The 19046-nt window shown below is 40.3% G+C and overlaps 1 protein-coding gene across 1 annotated transcript; it reads right to left on the reverse strand.

Annotated features, from left to right (window-relative positions):
- Positions 1-546: 546 nt before the first annotated feature.
- On the reverse strand, positions 547-15392 carry LOC121199449 (apolipoprotein B-100-like). Its single transcript, XM_041064142.1, has 26 exons — positions 15168-15392; positions 14695-14739; positions 14381-14493; positions 14141-14286; positions 13865-14012; positions 13284-13436; positions 12829-12953; positions 12357-12442; positions 11803-12253; positions 11588-11702; positions 11348-11494; positions 11044-11255; positions 10692-10911; positions 10306-10479; positions 10004-10207; positions 9723-9890; positions 9306-9511; positions 8963-9133; positions 8507-8637; positions 8187-8388; positions 7845-8017; positions 7558-7733; positions 7337-7452; positions 6862-7235; positions 2061-6757; positions 547-1955 (listed from the first exon to the last, which is right to left on the reverse strand). Exons 1-26 carry the CDS (start codon positions 15220-15222, stop codon positions 837-839), a joined length of 9927 nt encoding a protein of 3308 aa, XP_040920076.1. The 5' UTR covers positions 15223-15392; the 3' UTR covers positions 547-836.
- Between the last annotated feature and the right edge of the window lie 3654 nt (positions 15393-19046).

Consider the following 19046-nt stretch of genomic DNA (forward strand, 5'->3'; position numbering starts at 1 on the left):
TGGAATACAAGTAGAGTGTTTCTACTTAAGTAAAGGATCTCAATATTTTTTTCACTACTCCATTAGATCATCTGACAATTTAATTCATTTATTCCAAAAGAGAACAAAGTTTAGGGCTTGGCTTTTTTGCTATTGTTAACAACAACTGTCAAACTCTTCTAATTCTCATTGTTTTAAGATCAGAGAACTTGTGTGTCACAGAAGCTATTTGTGTCTATGCTAAATTTATACCTGAGGATACAAATGATTAATAGGCAGATGACAGGGGTGTATGAAGGATTATTTAAACATTATACCATATTGTGAAAGTGTTATTTTTATGCGGAACTATATATTTGTGAGTATTGGGGAAGCAGCTTTGACTACAACTAAAGTGCTTCCTGTCAGGAAAATGGCACTTAATACATTATAACGACATCCTGGAGGACTAATCAGTGTGTAAAAATCATATCATCTTTGTATACATTCTTCCTCTATAAAGCCGCTAGGAAGTCAGGTTTTTAGACATTTATGTTAAACAATATGTAAGAAATGCACAGAGATACATGCAGTACAAACAGTTTTTATTGAAGCCCACAGACTGTTTTTTAAATAGTACAACACACAAAGTAAGCACAGTAGGATCACAACAACTGAAGGAGTCTACTGTTAAGTAGTAAACAAAATTAATAATTTGAAAAACTGAGTAGAGAGACAAGCGTCTTGGGTACAGAAAACACCTGTAAGCATGCAGTTTTGTATTCTTTGGTAGAACAGATTTACTGTTATCTTGATGGTTTAACAACAGACACAATCAATTCAAACACTGTTATTATAACTTATTTAGCCATGGTCACTTAGTTGAGATCAGCATAAAATGGTAGAGGAATGTCAATCTCCACCTGTCTGTCACTTACTTTCACAAAGGGTTCAATAATTTTGCTTTTCTCCTTAAGGATCCTAATGACATTGTTGTGGAATGCATTCAAACGTTTTACCAGTAAGTCAATCCAGGACTGGACATCAGCTTGAAGCTGTTCAATAGACATGTCGGCCAACATATTCTCAAGTTTAGCTCTCACAGTTTTTAGATATTCCATAACAATTCTGCGTGCCTCTTCAATCTGCATGGCAACATCAGCCAGGACAGGAGAGTTGATGGCATTGTTGTATACATCAGTCACAAAGGCAGAGAGCTTCTCTAAGTTCTGAGATTTTAGGGTGTGGAGAAACGTCTCACTTTGTTCAACGGTAAACTGAACAAATGCTGAGAATTTCTTAATGATGTCTTCCAGCTGGATATCTCCCAGTTTCCTTACAACGACAATCATTTGGTTCTGAATTTTCCTCAGAGCTACAGACAAATCATCAAGAATTTCTCTTCCACTGACAATGTAGTTAGAGCCAGGAATGGTGAATTCAGTGGCTTGGAAATGATCAAGGACTGATGTAAACATGGAGGTAAAATACTCTGGAATCTTTTGAACTGCTTCCTCAGATACATCGGCAACAAAAGCACTAAATTTCTGGTAGACCTCAAGCCCGGAGAGCCTCTGTTCATATCCAGGGATCTGGAACTTGGTCTCTCTCAGGAATTTAACAACAGCATCAAGAACAATTTCAACTTTCTTTTGGTACTCTTTGAGGATCAAAACAGTTTTATCTGTGACAGTTGTCACAACATTAGAAGGGTTTACTGCTACAAGCTTGTCTACAGCCCGCCTGAACATCACTTTACCCTGCTTTCTAGCCCGTTCAAGGGAATCCCCAAGCCTTTGACCATGTGTGTAGATTTCGTTATATGCCATGACAGCAGGATCAGACACCATTTCCACAACTGCGGGCACCTGTTTCTTCAGCCCCAGCATCATCTCATATGGCATCTCCATATTCCAAGTTGTCTGAATGTTCAGCTCCTCCAAGTTCATCATAGACACCTTCATGGCCAAGATATCAATGTCTGTTTCTTGCTCAGACTGAAAAAGTAAACATGAAACAGAAAATGAATGACTAAAATGTACACCTCTGCATTGCAATCATAGGTAATTAGTAAGCAAATAAATAATCAAAAGTTGTCTTACCGGGTAGCGACCATAGAGTCTTGCTTTGACTTGTGGTGAGCGCTTAGCCTGGATCTGGACTGCAATAAGTCCCACAGATGGACTAGACATAGAGACAACCAGGCCTTCCTGAGGGTTTCCAGTAATCTCCTGGTAGATTTCCATCGTTTGACCAGGTAGATTTACCTTTGCTGAATTGGCGATGGCAGTATCCACATTTTCATGACTTAAGATAATGGTGCTCTCATGGTTTCCTTCTACCATTTGATGTTTTACAGAGAGGGCAGAGGTCATTTTGAATCCACCGGCTGTGATCAGGTTGGTGTTAGCCTCAATCTTTCCAGCCAGAATCTCAAATTCGGAGCCTGAGGAAGCATCAAATTTGATCATGATGCTGTCCTGGTTGAGGATACTGGCATCAGTTTTGAGTGTGATCATTGCTGTTTTCATGGAGAACTCATAGGTCAGATCACCCATTACTGGGATCTTGATGCTCTGAATTTTGGGCAGAGTGATTTTTGGAAGAGTCAGCTTGCTCAGGGCAGATGGAACATGCAGAGTAGGCATTGTGATGAGACTGAAGTCTGGCAGGGGAATGGTAAATGTAGACACCTCGACATTCATCAGTGGAACTCTGTAGGCAGGCACTGTAATGGTTTTAGGAAGCTCAATGCTATATTTTTCATACTCTGCCTTTGCTTTGTTGTAAGATGTTGCAAGGATGGCAGCAGCCTTATCCTTGCCAATGAGTACTTTCTTGTGCATAGTCTTGAAGTTGGTATTAATTACATTGATGACTGGATCCACATTAATGTTGATAGTGATCATCTCAGGGTTTTTCATGTACTTCAGCTTGGAGTTCATGTCAAATGTCTGCTGAGTTGTAGTTAGGAGGTAGCTCAAGCCAGTATCTTCCCACAGTGAGAAGTCTTGCACTCTTGGTGTTCTCATACCAACAAATGGCACTGTTATTTCAGGAATGGTGATAGGTTCCTTCAGTACATCAAGATTGGCTTCTCCGTTAACCTGGGAAATTATGTTAATTTCTCTCTCGCGGTTATCCATGGTGAAGTAATGGTAGTATTTGTACTGGTTGAATCTTGCCAGGCCTGTCCAGCTAGCTTGCTGAACTTCAGAGTTAAGGGTAAGAGAAATGTCATTCTGGAGATCCACCTTCCCAGACAGCTTGAATGGAAGAGCAACCTTGGCGTTTCCCTTATTTTTGGTGTCAAATATAAACTCACTGGGTGTGATCAAAGCAAGGGCAGAGCTTGAGAGAGCTCCCTCAACCTGTCCAGTCAGCTCTGCATTATGAGAGGCAGTGAAATCAATTTTCATGTCCTCTACCTTAGCCTGGAATTTGACCTCTGCAACGCTGCCCTTCATGAAAGGTGTTTCTGTCTCAGTCTTGGCTTCAAAAATCACATGCCGGAAGATGCACATCTCAGCAGCCACATTTTGATTCATCTTGAGGTGGCTGCAACCTGTTTCTCCAGTGAAAGTTACTTTGGCTGTGTGGAGATCCATGACCACTTCCATGTCACTCTTGTGGGTTACCTGATCTGAGAAGTCCTGAACTGCATATTTTTCGTTAGCCACATTATTAAAGGTCACATGGGCAGCGCCATCCTTAAGCAGGAAAACAGTCTTTTGATTCATAGATGTTTCACTGAAGATGTTGAGGGGTGGCATGTTGAGGTCATGCTTGTAGCCAGTCTCTACAGTGGCAGAAACTTCATTTTTCATGTTAAGCAATGCATTGTTGACAAGCTGTGCAACGTAGAGCTCAGTTGTGATCTTTGCAGTAGTTTTAGCAGAAGCTTCAGCTGACAGGCCATAGAGAGTCATTGTTCCCCTGTGGTCAAATGTGAAACATGACTGCTCAATGTTGATATTTTCAGAGATGGACAAATGAGTCATCTCAGGTGCCACAAAATGTGCACTGGCATCCACAGTGAAGTCAAGGACTTTCAAAGTAGATGTAGCCTGTGAGTTGAGGTTCATTTTGAACTCTGGTGTGACTGATGCAGTTGTCGTGTTCTCCAGGTCAGCAGTGGTCCTGAGTTTGTAATGAGGTGATGTAACCCTGAACTCTCCGTACAGTTTTCCAAAACAGGGGATTTTGGTTATTTCTGCCACCTTCTCTTTCAGCTCCATAGTGAATGTGTCATAGTCAAAAGATTTGATTTTCTGGACCATTCTCATGAAATAGTCACTCATATCTTCAATCAGCTGTTTGAAGTCAAAGGAATACAGCTCATTCACAAGCTCCTGAACAGGTACCATAGCTTTTTTGAGGAAAGGCTGGATGTCAATTGATCTGAGAGCAGCAAATGCAGACTGGATCTTTTCCCTCACCTGATACTGCTTCATAATTTTAACAACCTCATCCATGATGGCCACAGTCATCTTCTCAATCTCATAGCTAGAGAGGATCTCTTCTATTTTGGCATAAATCACATTGAAATGGTTTGCAATGTTATGCTTCTTGATCCAAGCCATGATGGTGTCCTTGATGGATTTCAGCACATTCATGATTTTGTCAGTTGGGAACTTGGCTGTCAGGTTGGTCAAGACATTTTCCATTGAGTTGATGAACTTTTTCAAGTCTTGGACAAAGAGGTTGAAGTCAAAGTTGTCAATGACTTCCTTCAGTTCTGACACTTTGTTCTGCAACTTGAAACTGATCTCATACTTGTTGTCAATGTCTTTCAGCATCTCAATGCTGTGGTCCATCAGCCTCATCACTGTGGTCTTTACGTTTTCAAAGACTGCAGGCAGGTGCTCAATGAATGGGATCTGGATGAAGTGGCTGTCACTGTTCTTGTCATATTTCACAAATCCAGAGATGGCGTAATCTTGACTGGCCTCACTGAAGAAGGGGGTTGAAACAGCTACTGCCATCTCAATACCCATTCTCTCTGCGTTGTTATAAGCACTCATTTCTTCATCAAAATTGTGCTCATTTACTTTAGATTTCATCATCAGTGTGAGACTTTGCTCCTGCAGGCTAAGCAAGCTGGTGAATTTGTTCTCCATGTTGGTCTTGATAGTGGGTCTGTCTTCCAGTTCATGGGTGGTTGAAGCTCGGTACTCAAACGAATGTGTGAACAGAAGGGGTTCTGCCTTCAGGAGGAATTTGCTGTAAATTTCGCCGCTTTGTTGTCCATACAGATACACTGCACCATCTGAGTTGAAAATGGCGTCAATGTTAAGAGTAAAGGGCGCAGCAACAGTTTTGACTGTGCTGTCCAGACGAAGAGATGGTGAGTTGAAATTAGCCACATCAGTGAACTTCATGGTCAGACCAGCAACCTCCATATCAGCTGAATGTGTCATGTGAGATCCCAGGAGTTTACCGCTGGTATTGCAGTTTGCAGACAGGACCATGTCAACAAACTTGATTTCGTAAATGTGCTTGAGTTCTTCCTCTGAGAAAACCCCCATCATTGTTCCAGTTAGCTCCACGTTGTAGGGCTGTGCCTTGAACTTGGCATCATTCACAAAGTTAATGTCCATGATCTTCAGGTCATTCTTCACAGTAACCAAGGCAGTAAAACGCTCCATGTTAATTGTGATGACATGCATGTAGGAGTTGCTTGTGTCAAGGACATTGTCAGTCTTGGACTCGAGGGTAAAAGATCTCAGCGAAAGAGACAGAGAGTTGGTATTTTCAGTCCTCATCTCTTTGAAAGATCCAACCATGCTGTTTGAGAGAATCAGGCCATCTTCATTCAGTCTGAGATTCACTCTGTTTCTGGTGTTGATGTCAAAGAGGTTACCCTTAAACATGCCATTGAAATAGACTTCTGTGCTTACAATCTTGCCGTCAACATTGAGCTCAGCTTTGTTCTCTTTAATGGCTCCCTTGGTGGTGAGAGACATGGTAGCACCAGAGGAGTCAACTCCACCATGGAAAATATTCTCAAAGGTCATGGGGCTGTGCTGAGCAGTTGTTGTACAGCTGGTGGTCAGGCCATTTGTGTTCAGGGCCAAGGTTGCCTTGTGAGAGGCAAGGCTTGAAAAGATGTTCACGGAGGCATCTGTGTTGATCTCCAGGCCGGAGGGGTTGATGGACCCAGTGAGCAGAGAGTAGGCACGGTTCTGTGTGTCATCAGCTTGATTCTCTATCCTTAGGCTGGCCTGTCCTTCAGCGGCAGAGAACTCCATCTGGCTACGAAGCATTCTCTCATCAGCCTTTGTCACAGAGTCAGACTGGATGGTAAGCCTGACATCCTTGTAGCTAAGACTCATTTTGGTGGTGTGCTTGATGGGGTCACTGTCCATGTTGGTGTTAGACTCAATCAAAAGTTCCTCATTTGCATATGATGCCTTGACCTTGTTCATAATCTTCAGGATTTCAGAGTTCACTCTAAGTGTACTCTCTAGTCTTGCTTCTTTCTTTACTGGCTCAACAGAGAAGGTGTGGAGATAGGTGGTGCTAGCAGTCATGGGTCCTACAGTAACACTTCCATCTGTGTTGATGTCTCCAGAGAGCATGTTTTGGTCTAGGGTGAATTGGGTGGTAATAGTCAGAGAAGTGTCCAGACCCAGAGGGGCAATGGCATAGATGTTGTACTTTCCTGTTGATAGTACATTGTCTGTGACAGCAATGGTTTCCAGCAGTTTAAAACCTGTGTTCATGAACATGTGGTTCAGGGAGCCATCAGCGGTGAATTCTATAGTTTTCTCTGCTGTGTCTGTGATTTTTGTAGCCCCTTTAAAACAGACAAATCAGTAAAATATTAATTAGCATCAACTCATTTGTTGTTTCTGTTGTGTTAAATAACAAATAATTTTTAAAGAATAAAAATTAAATTACCCTCAGTTGAGAAGGAGAGAAGTTTGATGGGGCTGTCAGCCTTGACGCTGAACTTTGCCAGGTAGCTAGGAGACTCAACAGTGTTGTTGCCAGCAGAGAGCGTTGCCTCCCAGTTATAATAGTTGCTGTTGACCTTGGCAGACACTTCCACCATTCCCATTAGAGGCAGGGTGAGATCATATTCAGAAGGGATGGTGAAAGTGGGGATTTGGATCTTCCTTGGGGCAAGCTCCATACCCACCTGAGGCAAGGAGATGTGAGGGGAGGTGATCATCGGAGGTATCCTTAGCTCCTCAGATGATTTGCCTCCAAGAGGCAGAGGGATGCTGATGGTCAAACGGTCCTGATTGAACTGGTATCTATATGTGCTTTCACTGGTTAAAGGATGACAAAAGAACATTTGTTAATTTCTTACAATCCAAATAAAAAAGAAAGAATATCCTAATTCAGGGTATTGAGTGTGTGTTATGCTTACAGGTTCATAAAAAGGTTTTCAGGCATGGAGGGCATTTCCATTTCTGCTATGCTGTTCTTCAGAGTCTCAACATAGGGAACATCAGTTGTGATCCTGTCCATCCAGATATTGCTGGCCTGATAAAGAAACACCACATTTTTTGTGCTTTAGTCTGGAAAAAAATACTAAAAAAACTAAATCAAGGTATTCTAAAACCGTTAAAATTACTATACTTTTTTCACCTCAGCTGCCTTGTTGAAGATATGGCGCAGTTTCATATCAGTCTTGACAACCCGCTGATCCATGACATGGTCCACAGACTGCCTGAGCCAGGCCTGGAGGGCCTCAGTGTAAGGCACCAGGATTTTAGTATTAGCATTCATGTTGGACATCAGCTGAACCTCTGCCTGGTCTCCACCTGAGATACAACATATTTCCTTTTTTACTTTTGTATTTGAGACAAAGTTCGGACAAATGATTGAAATAATCAATCTCTTATATCATTAGCATTATTTTCTAACAAATGTACCATATTTGAAGATGACTGCCTGAATGGAGGAGGTCTCTGGGAGCTTGACGTCACTCTTGATCTCCATGGTGAGTCCATCAGTGTTGCTCATTGTAGCAGTGATGGCTGCATCAGTCTTGAGTGAGGGAACTAACAGCTGAACCTGCAGCATGCCATCAGTCATGGCCTGCACCCTAGGATTGATTGAAAAAAGAAAAAAAAAAAACGTGATCCAGTCAATACCCATATATAAAAAATTTTGCATAAAGATGGTTGAATGTGAAAATTAGTGCATAGCTTTGTGTAAGACGCATTATTTATTAACTAAATGTTTAAACAAAGATTGTGGTGGGGTTTACTCACTTGGCACGGCCAGTCAGTGAGAGCTGGGGCACGTTCTTGTTGGAGATCTCGAGAGTAATGGATTTGCCTTTGTTACTGCTGTCGGTCATGCCAATCTTAATGCCAGCCTCAACATCAAAGTCAGGTATCTGAATTTGGGTGGTGAAGACATTCCTGTTCCTGTTGTATTTCATGGTGGCTGTGGCCTCGGTAGGCTGAGTACCTAAAGTGTCAATGTTAGAAAATTTATAACTTGATTATTGATGTAGCCCTGCAAAATGAAAGATTATAGCTTTTAGAGAATAGGTTCATATATATTTTTCTAAATATGATGATCATACCTTCAGCTCTCAGGGTCATTTTCAAAGAATCAATCTTCTGGCGGCCGTCCTTTCCTTCGCTGAGGAGTTTGTATGCAATGGTGGCTGTGTACTCAGAGACGTCTGTGGTAGGCTTGATATCAACAGCGAACCTGGAGTGAAAAGACTGATGAGTTTTCATAAAAGTCTTCTATGATAATGTACCAGGGTATGTAGAAATGTATAAAAAGCATTTCTTACATAGTTTCAAAATTACTTGACTACTTTTACTCAACAGAAATGAACTGACATTATTATATATATAGATCTAACTAACAATACCACTTCTGATTTTCTAACATTTCTTACATTTCAACCACCATTACAGATGTGAGACACCATTTCCTTGTGACTTATAGAATGATAATCATTCAATATGTTGCAATCACTGACATGACATTGACAAAATAGGCACAGATTCTTCAAAGAATAACTTACATAGTCTCTCCATTCAGAGGGAAGTAAGGGACAGCAGTCTTGTCACCAGTGTCAGCACGAAGTGTTTTGGTGCAGTATCTGACTCCAGAGAAGAGAGGGCTGCAGTTTGATTCACCCTCTGTGTGTGGGATCATTGTAGCTTGGCCAGCGCCCACAATCAGCACTTTGTTGCTATTTCAAAGAAAGAACAGCAAAATCAGTTTCTGTCTTCTAATAAATAAAAATAAATAAATATTGCAAATAACCAGCAGCAGTTTCACAAAAGCAGAAACACAACAAAACTAAATAAAGATATTTCATGTATTAAATATCTTGTATGAATGTGTTTTATATTATTTGTTACCTGATACGCAAGAGTTTTGTGGTGCCCTGTGGGGCAGGGATGGAAAGCTTGACCTCGTTCTGCTCCATGGTGATCTTGGCATTGAGTGCGCTCTCATGGTACATGGTGGTGTGCATCTCAACAGTGGACACAACAAATTCAGGGACCTGGACTCCCATCTGAGTCACAAACTCAACTCCAACAGAGGGCATGAACAACAGCTCCTTCTGTGACCAAAAAAAAAAGAAAGAAAAGATTGCGTAAAATTAAATGCAGAGGAATGAAAAAATATTAAATGATAACATCATACAACCACTAGTACAATCTTAAAAAAACAAGAACTACTTGTATCTCTATTTACACTTAAGTATCATAGATTTTTATAACATTTTGCAAGACATTTGACATTAGCTTGAGAATGAAACATGGAAGATTTACCATGTTAGGAGCCATGCGAAGGCCTCCCTTTGCACCAGGAGTGAAGGTGCCAGAGAGAGCAAACGTCAGGGGCAAACCAGATGCTGTTGACATCATGAATTTGTTGTCCATGAAGATGTAATGGGCAAAGATCTCATTGTTGGTGCTGGACATCAGTCGAGCCACGGCCTGATTAAAAGAATCAGTTATTTTGCATGTGGTCTTGTTGAGAGACAAAAAAATAGCTGTAAATTGTTGGACACGCATCACATTAAACAGATAGTAAGAGTACAGAACTGTACCTGGGTAGGAATGAGCTTCATGAAAATTTCTGCATACATCAGTGCGTTGTCAGCAATAGATTTCAGTTCGTTGCCCTTGATGTAGCCAAGCTCAGCTCCCATGATCCTCAGGTAGGCCATGGCCTCTGGAGACTCTTGACTCTGAAGATCTTTCACCAGCTTGTTGAAGTTGCGAACAATTTCTCTCATAAGGTTTTCGGGGACCTTAGGAAAGAGTTCCATTGTGTTAGCTGTGGTGGAATCAGTGAAAATGATAAAGTAAACTGATGTGCTAAAAACAAATAATTAAACACAGGCTTTACCTTCTGTCCTTCTGATTTCAGGGGAGCAATCCACTTCTCCAGAACTTCTTTGATCTTTGGTGGCATCTTGTCTTCAGCCCAGTAAAGAGCCTTGGACACAGTGTCAGGGAAGAACCCGTTCTTTCCAAACAAAGCTTCAATGGTTGGCTCAAAGCCTTTTCCTTCCATGCCAACCTACCACCAAAATAGAGCAATTGCATCAAAAACAGCACAACTGTGTTAAAGCCTGAATCTAGGCCAAATAATTATATTTAGCTTTAATTTCAGTGGCAGACGGGTAATGTTGTCAAATTGCTAAACAAAAGTCATGCATAAGTTTTGTTTTTTATTGCTATTATTTAAAATTTCTATTTCTATTGACTATTATGACCTATAGTGTTACATACCTCCCAAATGTCCATGCTGAAACCAAAAGCTTTCAGGGTAGTTTCCAACAAGACCTCCCGGGGCAACTGGCTACTGGGATCAAAGATAACGTTTCCCTGAATGGCAGCCTGCATGCTCTCATGTGCCATGCCCAACTTGTAGTTGCGAGACTTTGTGGTGTAGTCGTTGTGTGTAGCAACATCTGTGCCATGCAGGGCATCCATTACCTTCTGACCAAGCCTGAGGTAAAAATAAAATGTAAAATGTAAAACAATTAGCCTAATACAAGTGGCTGGGGTTGTTAAATCTAGCTGTTTATCCATGAAATAAAGCATAAATTGTGCTGGCAGTTAGTAGGTGCTCCATTTTTACCTCTGGGTCTCTGAATCAGTGGAGGTGATGATGTTGTAGACGTGGGAGGACACAAAGGACTTGACCTGCACGTTCTGCTCCTGCCTGAGGAGCTTCTTCACCATCTCGATGTCACTGTCCTGGGGATTCCTCATCAGAATCAGGTAAGCTGCCAGGCGCTTCTGCACAGCACCCTTGGGATACTGGCTGACCCTCTGGAGGTTAGTGCGAACCTGGAAAAGCAACAGTTGTTGGTCACTATTTCAGTAAACTTTTTGCTATGCAAGTGGGAAACTTTTTTCCTTTGGAGGGAGATGCTGCATACCTCATCTGTCACATGCATGCGTCTGAAAGCCTGGATGGCGGCCAGCTGCACAGACAGTGTGGTGGCAGGCTGTCTCATGCACTTCAGCAGGGTGGTCTTTATAGCAGGGTCTGCTGCCTCCATTGCATCTCCCATGTTACCAATAACCTGGATGAAGTAGTACACACGTTTAGAAAAACATGGAATTGGAAATCACCATGAAAATTATATTTTCATCAGAGATCACAGCCTGTTACCTACCCTCAAGGTCAGGAAGGTCAGATCTTTCTCCCCAGCACAGTCTGCGCCCAGAAGAGAGGCCATGTACTCAGAGACAGCAGTGATCTCGGGGGTTACTCCCTCACTCTGGTACAGTCTAGTGACAAAGTTAGACATTAATGATCAAACAGAAACTACCAGAGGTTAAATTAAGATTTAAAATATCTATTTAAAAGATGATATGTGGGTTTACTTACTTCCTGACCACATTGCTCAGGGCATACATGATGGGTTTGCTCTGTTTGTACTGAGCCATTGCCAGCATGTCCTTCACCATGAGGCGGGAGGGATTGGGCAGCAGTCCCAGGGCATAGACAGTAGCATCAACCTCGAGAGCAGCTTGGTCAAACAGCCTGAGAACCTTCAGCATGGCGCTGGTGCACTCTGGGGTACCACACTGAACCAGAGCTTGCCATGTCAGAGCGTTAGAAATGTCTGCCATCTCAACAGCAGCAGATCCCAGGATGTCTGCCTTCAGGCCACGGAGCTCAGACACCAGTTTGCGGAAGAGGCTGGCCCTGTCCTCACCATGAGTGGTCTGTGACAGGGTGTTCAGCTGCTGCATTGTGGCAATGGCAGCGTCCTTGGTCTGCACAGGCAACTTATCGTCAACAACATCCATGGGCAAGTACTTGAGGTTGTCCTCATCTGCACAGAATCACAACACAAACAGTAAGAAAATGATCTGCATTTAGAAGCGTTTGACATATTTGGATATTTTATGACATATTCTAAAAACTAAAATACTCACTGCGCTCAAAGATTCTGTCATTGATCTTGGCAGTCTCCCTCAGACTCAGAGTCTGCTTCACCATGGCAGAAATACCATATTCATTCCTGTTTACAGAAGGCAGGAGACATTGTCAACAAATAAGTTATAATAGAAAATAATTACATTTAGCAAGAAATTATTTTATTTTATAAAACCAATCTGGATTTTAGAAAACTGGAAATATGGACAAGTTAGGACAATTTAATGTGAAAAAACAAAACAAAACTGAAATATGTGTTAAATTCTGAGCAATGAAACATTTGTACCATCAAAAAAGTGTTTGAGAGCAAACGTTAAAGGCATATAAAAGAAAAGAAATTCTCTAAATTGTGTACAATTTATATTTTGTTATTGTTTTTGCTGTCTAGAATAGGCAGTTATGGCTATAGAAATATAGAGTTCAGTTTGGAAGTCCAGGACTTTGCAGATTATGCATTCTTTTAAAACTTACTGGTGGGAGAGGGGCAGGAATAGATGTTTCTCTGTGCAAGTGCCACTGGTCATGTGCTTCTTCTGGTTGTCAAATTTGTAGTTGCAGGTCTGGGTGCTTTTAATCATCTTGGACAGAGGGTAGTTCTGATGGAAGAAAGGCAACAAAACCAAACCATGTTTTGTTAGATAATGAGGAAGAGCAGAGTAAAAATTCAACAGCTTAGTTTTGTTTCACATGGGCTGGCTTGCTGATTCATTTTGTTTTTTTCTGTTTTTTTGGCCACAGATTTATAGAGTGAATAAATACCTCTTCATATCAAGTAAGTGGGTGTTTTTTTATTTCTTTATCCACGAAGTTGCTCTCTACACAGGAATGAAGACTAACTTTGATTTTCCAAGTGCTATACACAGTCAAACAACTCATGGCTTTAGTTTGTGATGATGATGGGTTTAGGTTGTTTCTTTAACTCTTACCATGCCAGTGATGAGGGCCAGGGGACTGGTGTCCTGCCTGCGGGCAAAGAACCAGTCGCATTTGGAGAGGTCCCTGGTGACAGTCACATCAGTGGCGATGTCCTCTCTGGAGTTGACTGTGAAGTCGGTGGAGCAGACTCCGTGCACGGTGGGCTGAAAGTGATGAGAGGTTATCATCAATACTGAGGGGGCTGGAGACAATTAAAAAAAACATGGCTGCAAGAGCTGGAGTGGTAAACGTGCCTTTTGTCCTCTAGCAATCTCCCTAGAATCTGATTATCAATCGATCTGAAAGATTACCCCCAATCATGAGAGCAGGTGATGCCATTGGCAAGATAAAGTTATCTAGGACTTTGACCAGCTGTTGAGGATTGTCTATATGAGAACATGATGTTACAGGACTGTATTTATCACCCGTGACTGGGGCAGCTTATCTGCTCATTGTGCAACTTGTTTATCTTTGCATGACTCTTCTCCACAAACAGAATCAAGCTCTACTTGGCCACTCTGGCCTGAATTGATTGGTAACTATGTACTGACAAAACAAAAATAGGTCAGCAACACAGGTAGGGGGGAGCTACCATTTCTTTGTTCCTCTCCTCCTCCATTGCAGGTACGATGAGAGCAGAGACAATTCCCCTCTTGACGTTCAGGATGTTGACAGGCTCATTATCCTCAGGGTAGAGTTTAACATCAGTCTGTCCATCAACTGTGATTTTCAAGGGGTACCTGTTGATGTAGAAACATCATCATTTTAACAATCTGCCCTTTAACTCCTTTTTATATTTCCTTAATTGCTGTCACTGTTATATAGATGATTGGCAGATCTTTCCTGGGAACAAAACAAGGCAACTTACTTGGCCATGGCAACTCTGAAAGCCTGATCTCCAGCAGCAGGACGATACACTGGGTTACCCTCAGCATCCACACCAGAAATCTCACTCAGAGAGCACTCTGTTGTGCGGAGGATGAAACTGCACGTCTGGGGCACATCAACCTCAACCTTTGTAGCAGATTAAACATTGTTTGTTAGTTCTAGTGTTTTGAATTCAGGGTCACGAGAGGTTTGCACTAATGATAAGAGCTGCGTGACATACTTTGCAGGAGACTTTGGGGCCGCTCTTATTGTCAGTAGCTCCATTCACGCCGTTAAAGGTCTCAGCTTCATAGTCATACACAAATCGCCTGAAGTTCTTGAATCTTTTGGCCACTGAAAAGTATTTGAAACATCAATGTATTGTTAATGTTTTATAAACTGGACAACTTTCTACACTAATATAAAAAAAAAAATCACAGACTTTATGGATCTTTAAACACTTTAAGTGGATAGTAAAGAAAATCACATCTTGTAAATTTCATTAATAGTAGTTTATAAAAAGGACACAATGTTGACGGTAAACAAACAACTCACAGTGACAAACTGGAGATTGTTCCTCAATGCTTCCCACATCTTGCTCTGTAAAAAGTGAAAAGCATGAGCTTGACAGTTTTAAATTAAATTACACATATTTAAATTATATAAAGTCAAGAAAGTGTATTTTTAAAGTATAATTAAACCATTAATAAATGTGTATTCTTAGGTGTATATATATTATTAGTGCAAAAAAATGTTTTGCTATTCAAAATCACCTTCTATTTAAATAGTATCACAGATAAGTCAACTCATATAACAAAAGTAATGATTGAGGACCAAACATGCTATTAAATATTACTGTAATCATGATATTAAAATGTCACATATAAAACAACAACAATCTCAGAGAAGATCATCCATTTTTAACTAAGCAATAAATAGCCACTTTTTTGGTCAAATCTCTTTACTCTTAAAATATAAAACAAAATCCTTAAATTCTATGAGCTTCAAAATAAAAGCATAACACTTACGGGCTAGTGTGTATGTTCCCAGCAGAAGCAAAAGGCAGAGCTTGGTACCCCCCATGATGGGCTTGGTAAAGCTCCTAGAAGCCTTAAAGTAAGGAGAGCCCTCCTCTTTCAGTGAAGACTAATTCTTGTGCTTTGCTCTTTTGGCTTTTATAGTTCTCCAGTCTTAGAGTATGTGATTACCAGGACTTGCAAATGTGTTGCCCTGGTTCCAAAGTCTGAGCAGTCCTTGTGGCAGGCCAAAGGTAAAAACGAATCACAAACCAAGACTGACTGTCTCTGTCAGCAGTGGGTGGGGTTGGCTGTGTGATTACCTCGGCTCTCGTTTTTATAATTTGGGGCTGTTCTCAGAATTCAAGAGGTTGATCATGAGGTCATTTTTTTTTTTTTTTTGGTGTAAAATGAGTGCATTAATGTTTATCATTAAAAAAAAAATCCCACATAACTTTATCTTAAAAAAACATTTTGTAATCAGATCAGAGTCATATAACAGCTAATATATCATCAATCACTAACTTTGATTGCTTGTTGCTAGTGCTCAAAGGGCAGTACAAAAAAATAATAATAATTTGGTTGTATCAGCAAAGTAAAGGAATATATTTTACTTTTTAAAGTTTAACTATGTGGGTGATTTTGTTTTTCATTCTAAATATTTCAAAAGTCTTGTCTTCCACTGAGGTGACTGTTTCAGTTCTGACCATTTCAGAGTTGTGATTTCATGTTGAAAGATGCTGTTCACTTAATACTGAAAGCAAGTTTACACTGTTGTGTCCTTTTAAAACATCCACAAATACACAAAGGCCTCTCAAAGAAAGTTAAGTAAACCTTTGACCCATGAACAATATGAATCATAATGACACAGAATCGAAACCTGAGTCACTTGCTGCTTTTGTTACCCACTTCAACTGTGTTATCACTGTCTTAAAGCATTGGCTCTGTTACTACATGCACACACTTTGAATCCTTTTCAGGCTGTTTCATACCTTGCAGATGATCAGATTTTAAATATCGTGCACAGACAACATGAGAAGCACAGATGTAACAGACTGCATGACATGAGTAATGGCCACATTCCGTTTAGGTGTTTCAGTACCTTGTCCCTGGCATAGCACATGGCAGCTAACCACCATGTCTTACTGGAAAACTTGAAAGGATCAGAGTCATCATTAATGTTATAAGTTACACTTGAGCCTTTTCCTGCAATGACAAGTCCAAATGTCTCCCATGAAAAGTGGCAGTTGTGGAATCTAACAAAGTACATTTACTCAAGTACTGTACTTCAGTATAAATTTAAGGCATCTGTACTACATTACATTAGTATTACACTACACTTTATACTTGAAGGTGTCTCTTTAAAATCGCTTATTTCTCAAGTCTCTTTCTTACATTTCACAAACCAAATAACAGATTGATAAAGAAAACAATCAGCAGATTAATCCACTAAGAAAATAATTAGTTTATAGTTAAAAATTAGCACCATCTCAAACAACTACAGGAGTAAAATGCTGATTGAACACCAATGCATGAATGTTAATAATTTAATAATATACTACATTATAGCATATGTATGCATGTACATTTACAGTGTAGAATTGGTACTTTTATTAAAGAAAAGGATGTGAATGCGTCCTCCACCACTGTCAGCCTACACCCTCCCCCAGATTTCATGTTGAAACTTGTCAAAATCAGACAAATAGTGTCTTTGTCTGTTAAACACTGCTGATTAAAAAAAATGGACTGGTGTCTTGACACTCTTGACTAACCTTTTACCTCCTAAGAGAAGTCTGTGAAAGCTGTTTGATCAGGATTACAACACAAGTGAACCCAAGATAAGTTAATCAGGCAGAGACAGTATGACTGGGCCTCATGTATAAAAGCTATATTAATGGATCTTCCAAGAGAAATGTTACTGTATGTCATATCAAAACATGATCCACAAACAGGACTCAATTAAAAAATTTTGTCTGCTAGACTTCTGAGCTCAAGTCTAAGTTGAGTCTGTGAATCTGTTCATCTGCTGTAATCTGAGCATGTGGGTCGCTCCGTTGTGTTATGAAAGGCGTAAGAACTCATCAAATCAATATAGCTCAATAGGAGACACATGATGTCATTGTCTGAACACGGTGGTCCTCAAAACCACTGAGGGGATAATGCTTCTGACTCTGGACCAGATCTACTATAGATAAAAAAGGGCAAAAATAATAATGACGGACTTACAGGTAATGTGATATTATCAGAAAGCAAAAGACAGTAAACAAAAATATAAAGCAAAAATAAATGCAAATGTTAAAAAAAGTAAGTAAAGTTAACAACAAATGAGATTAATGAATTAGCACCTGTAAGGGTTGGTTTGGCAAGTGAATGTTTAAACCTGATCTATCTAATTGAACATGCAAGGCTTCCCAGAGTCAGCAAGGCCTGATTGTGTCTTGCTTGTCATCTTTGTTTGGACTTTTACGGGAATGGTTGCAGCCAGACCCATCACTGCTTTCAGAGCACTCAGCAAATCCAGCTCACCTCTATAACTGTACTGATATAGTGCTGTCGATGCAGTACAGGAGTACAAATCAGAGCTAAGATGCTTTGACTGAAATACAGAGGATGGCACAGAGAAGAGATTAAAAAAAAAAAAACAAACAGAAATAATTTACCAAAAACAAGTTACACTCACTAAGTATTAGCTTACTAGGGTGCCCAAATGTTTGTACCTCACAATAACTGAAAAAAATTAAATTAAGAGTAAATTAATTAAGAAAGGCTGGTTTTTAATGTCTGCTGCTGGGGTCATATTTATTCCTGTCCACTTCAAAAATCAATAAAATACTGCCTGGTAAATGGAAAGCAGCCATTATTCATGTTATTCATTTTTAGACCTGTGCCTTTCCTGCTATGACATGTCTGACACGTGACAACAGAATAAACATGTAATGTAGTGTCCTGGGTGCCTTTAACCTGCACTGTACATTTGCAGAACTGGGTGGGTTTTGCAAGACTATTTTTGGTCACACTAGGAGCACTCTGAATTTGAAATGTCCACAATTTAGCAGCAGACAAACCAGCTTCAGGAGGAGCCCTTTTGCCGGTTTCTTGTGGGGAATAAGCCAGAGCTCTAGACAGCTCATGCAATACCAGGTCACAGTTAAATAAAGTCAGGTAGCCTTGTTGATAAATAAGCTTATTTGTTGTTCCCTGTTCCCCATGTTGTTTGCCTGTCTGTTGGCAAACAGCAGGACTTCCATTTTGCCTAATTAATAATAAACTAATACTGGTTGGCCTAGCAAGATAAGAACAGGTGGCTGTTGCTGTGTATGAAATATCAGATTGTTTGCTCACAAATATTTCTGGGTAGAAAAAAGGTCTGCAATTAGAGGAAACTTCACTCTGAGGTACATTTTATTACACTGTACTTGTTTAAGTGCAGAGGACAGCACTCTGAAAACATTGCCCTACATTGGTATCTTCTAGTATCTTCAGGAACTACTTGATAACATGTTCCAGTACTGTTAAGGGAAGACAGTCATGGATCAAAGGTTTCAGTTTCTGACAATGTGTCTCAAAGGTTCAATCAGGGGTCCAGCTGAACTAGACTTGCCTAGTCTTGTTTTCGTGTTTATTTGGACCATGTTGAAAGAATTTAAAACTTGATGCCAACTTCAGCAAACAGAAGCCAAACCAACAAGACCATCAGCTATATGTACTGAAGGTCCAGTTAGGATCAAATATAGAATCAAGCTCATATTTTTAAGTTCCTCATTTGCCTCTTAAATTTATCTAGAATACATCTTTTCCACCAGTAGTTGGCTTGGAAATAGCTGAGAGACTAAATCAAGTTATACACTGTGCAGAACCAAATCTGAAAATAATCAGTGTACATAATATTAA

The sequence above is a fragment of the Toxotes jaculatrix genome, chromosome 19 (assembly GCF_017976425.1).
Source record: "Toxotes jaculatrix isolate fToxJac2 chromosome 19, fToxJac2.pri, whole genome shotgun sequence".
Classification (NCBI taxonomy): Eukaryota; Metazoa; Chordata; class Actinopteri; family Toxotidae; genus Toxotes; species Toxotes jaculatrix.

What these genes read in the sequence shown, in the direction of transcription:
- LOC121199449 (XM_041064142.1), bottom strand. Translation starts at nt 15,222, where the DNA reads ATGGGGGGTACCAAGCTCTGCCTTTTGCTTCTGCTGGGAACATACACA. An exon ending in ACAATCTCCAGTTTGTCACT is followed by an intron (nt 14,494 to 14,694) that starts GTGAGTTGTTTG and finishes AATACTTTTCAG; the next exon opens with TGGCCAAAAGATTCAAGAAC. An exon ending in GACTCTATGGTCGCTACCCG is followed by an intron (nt 1,956 to 2,060) that starts GTAAGACAACTT and finishes TTACTTTTTCAG; the next exon opens with TCTGAGCAAGAAACAGACAT.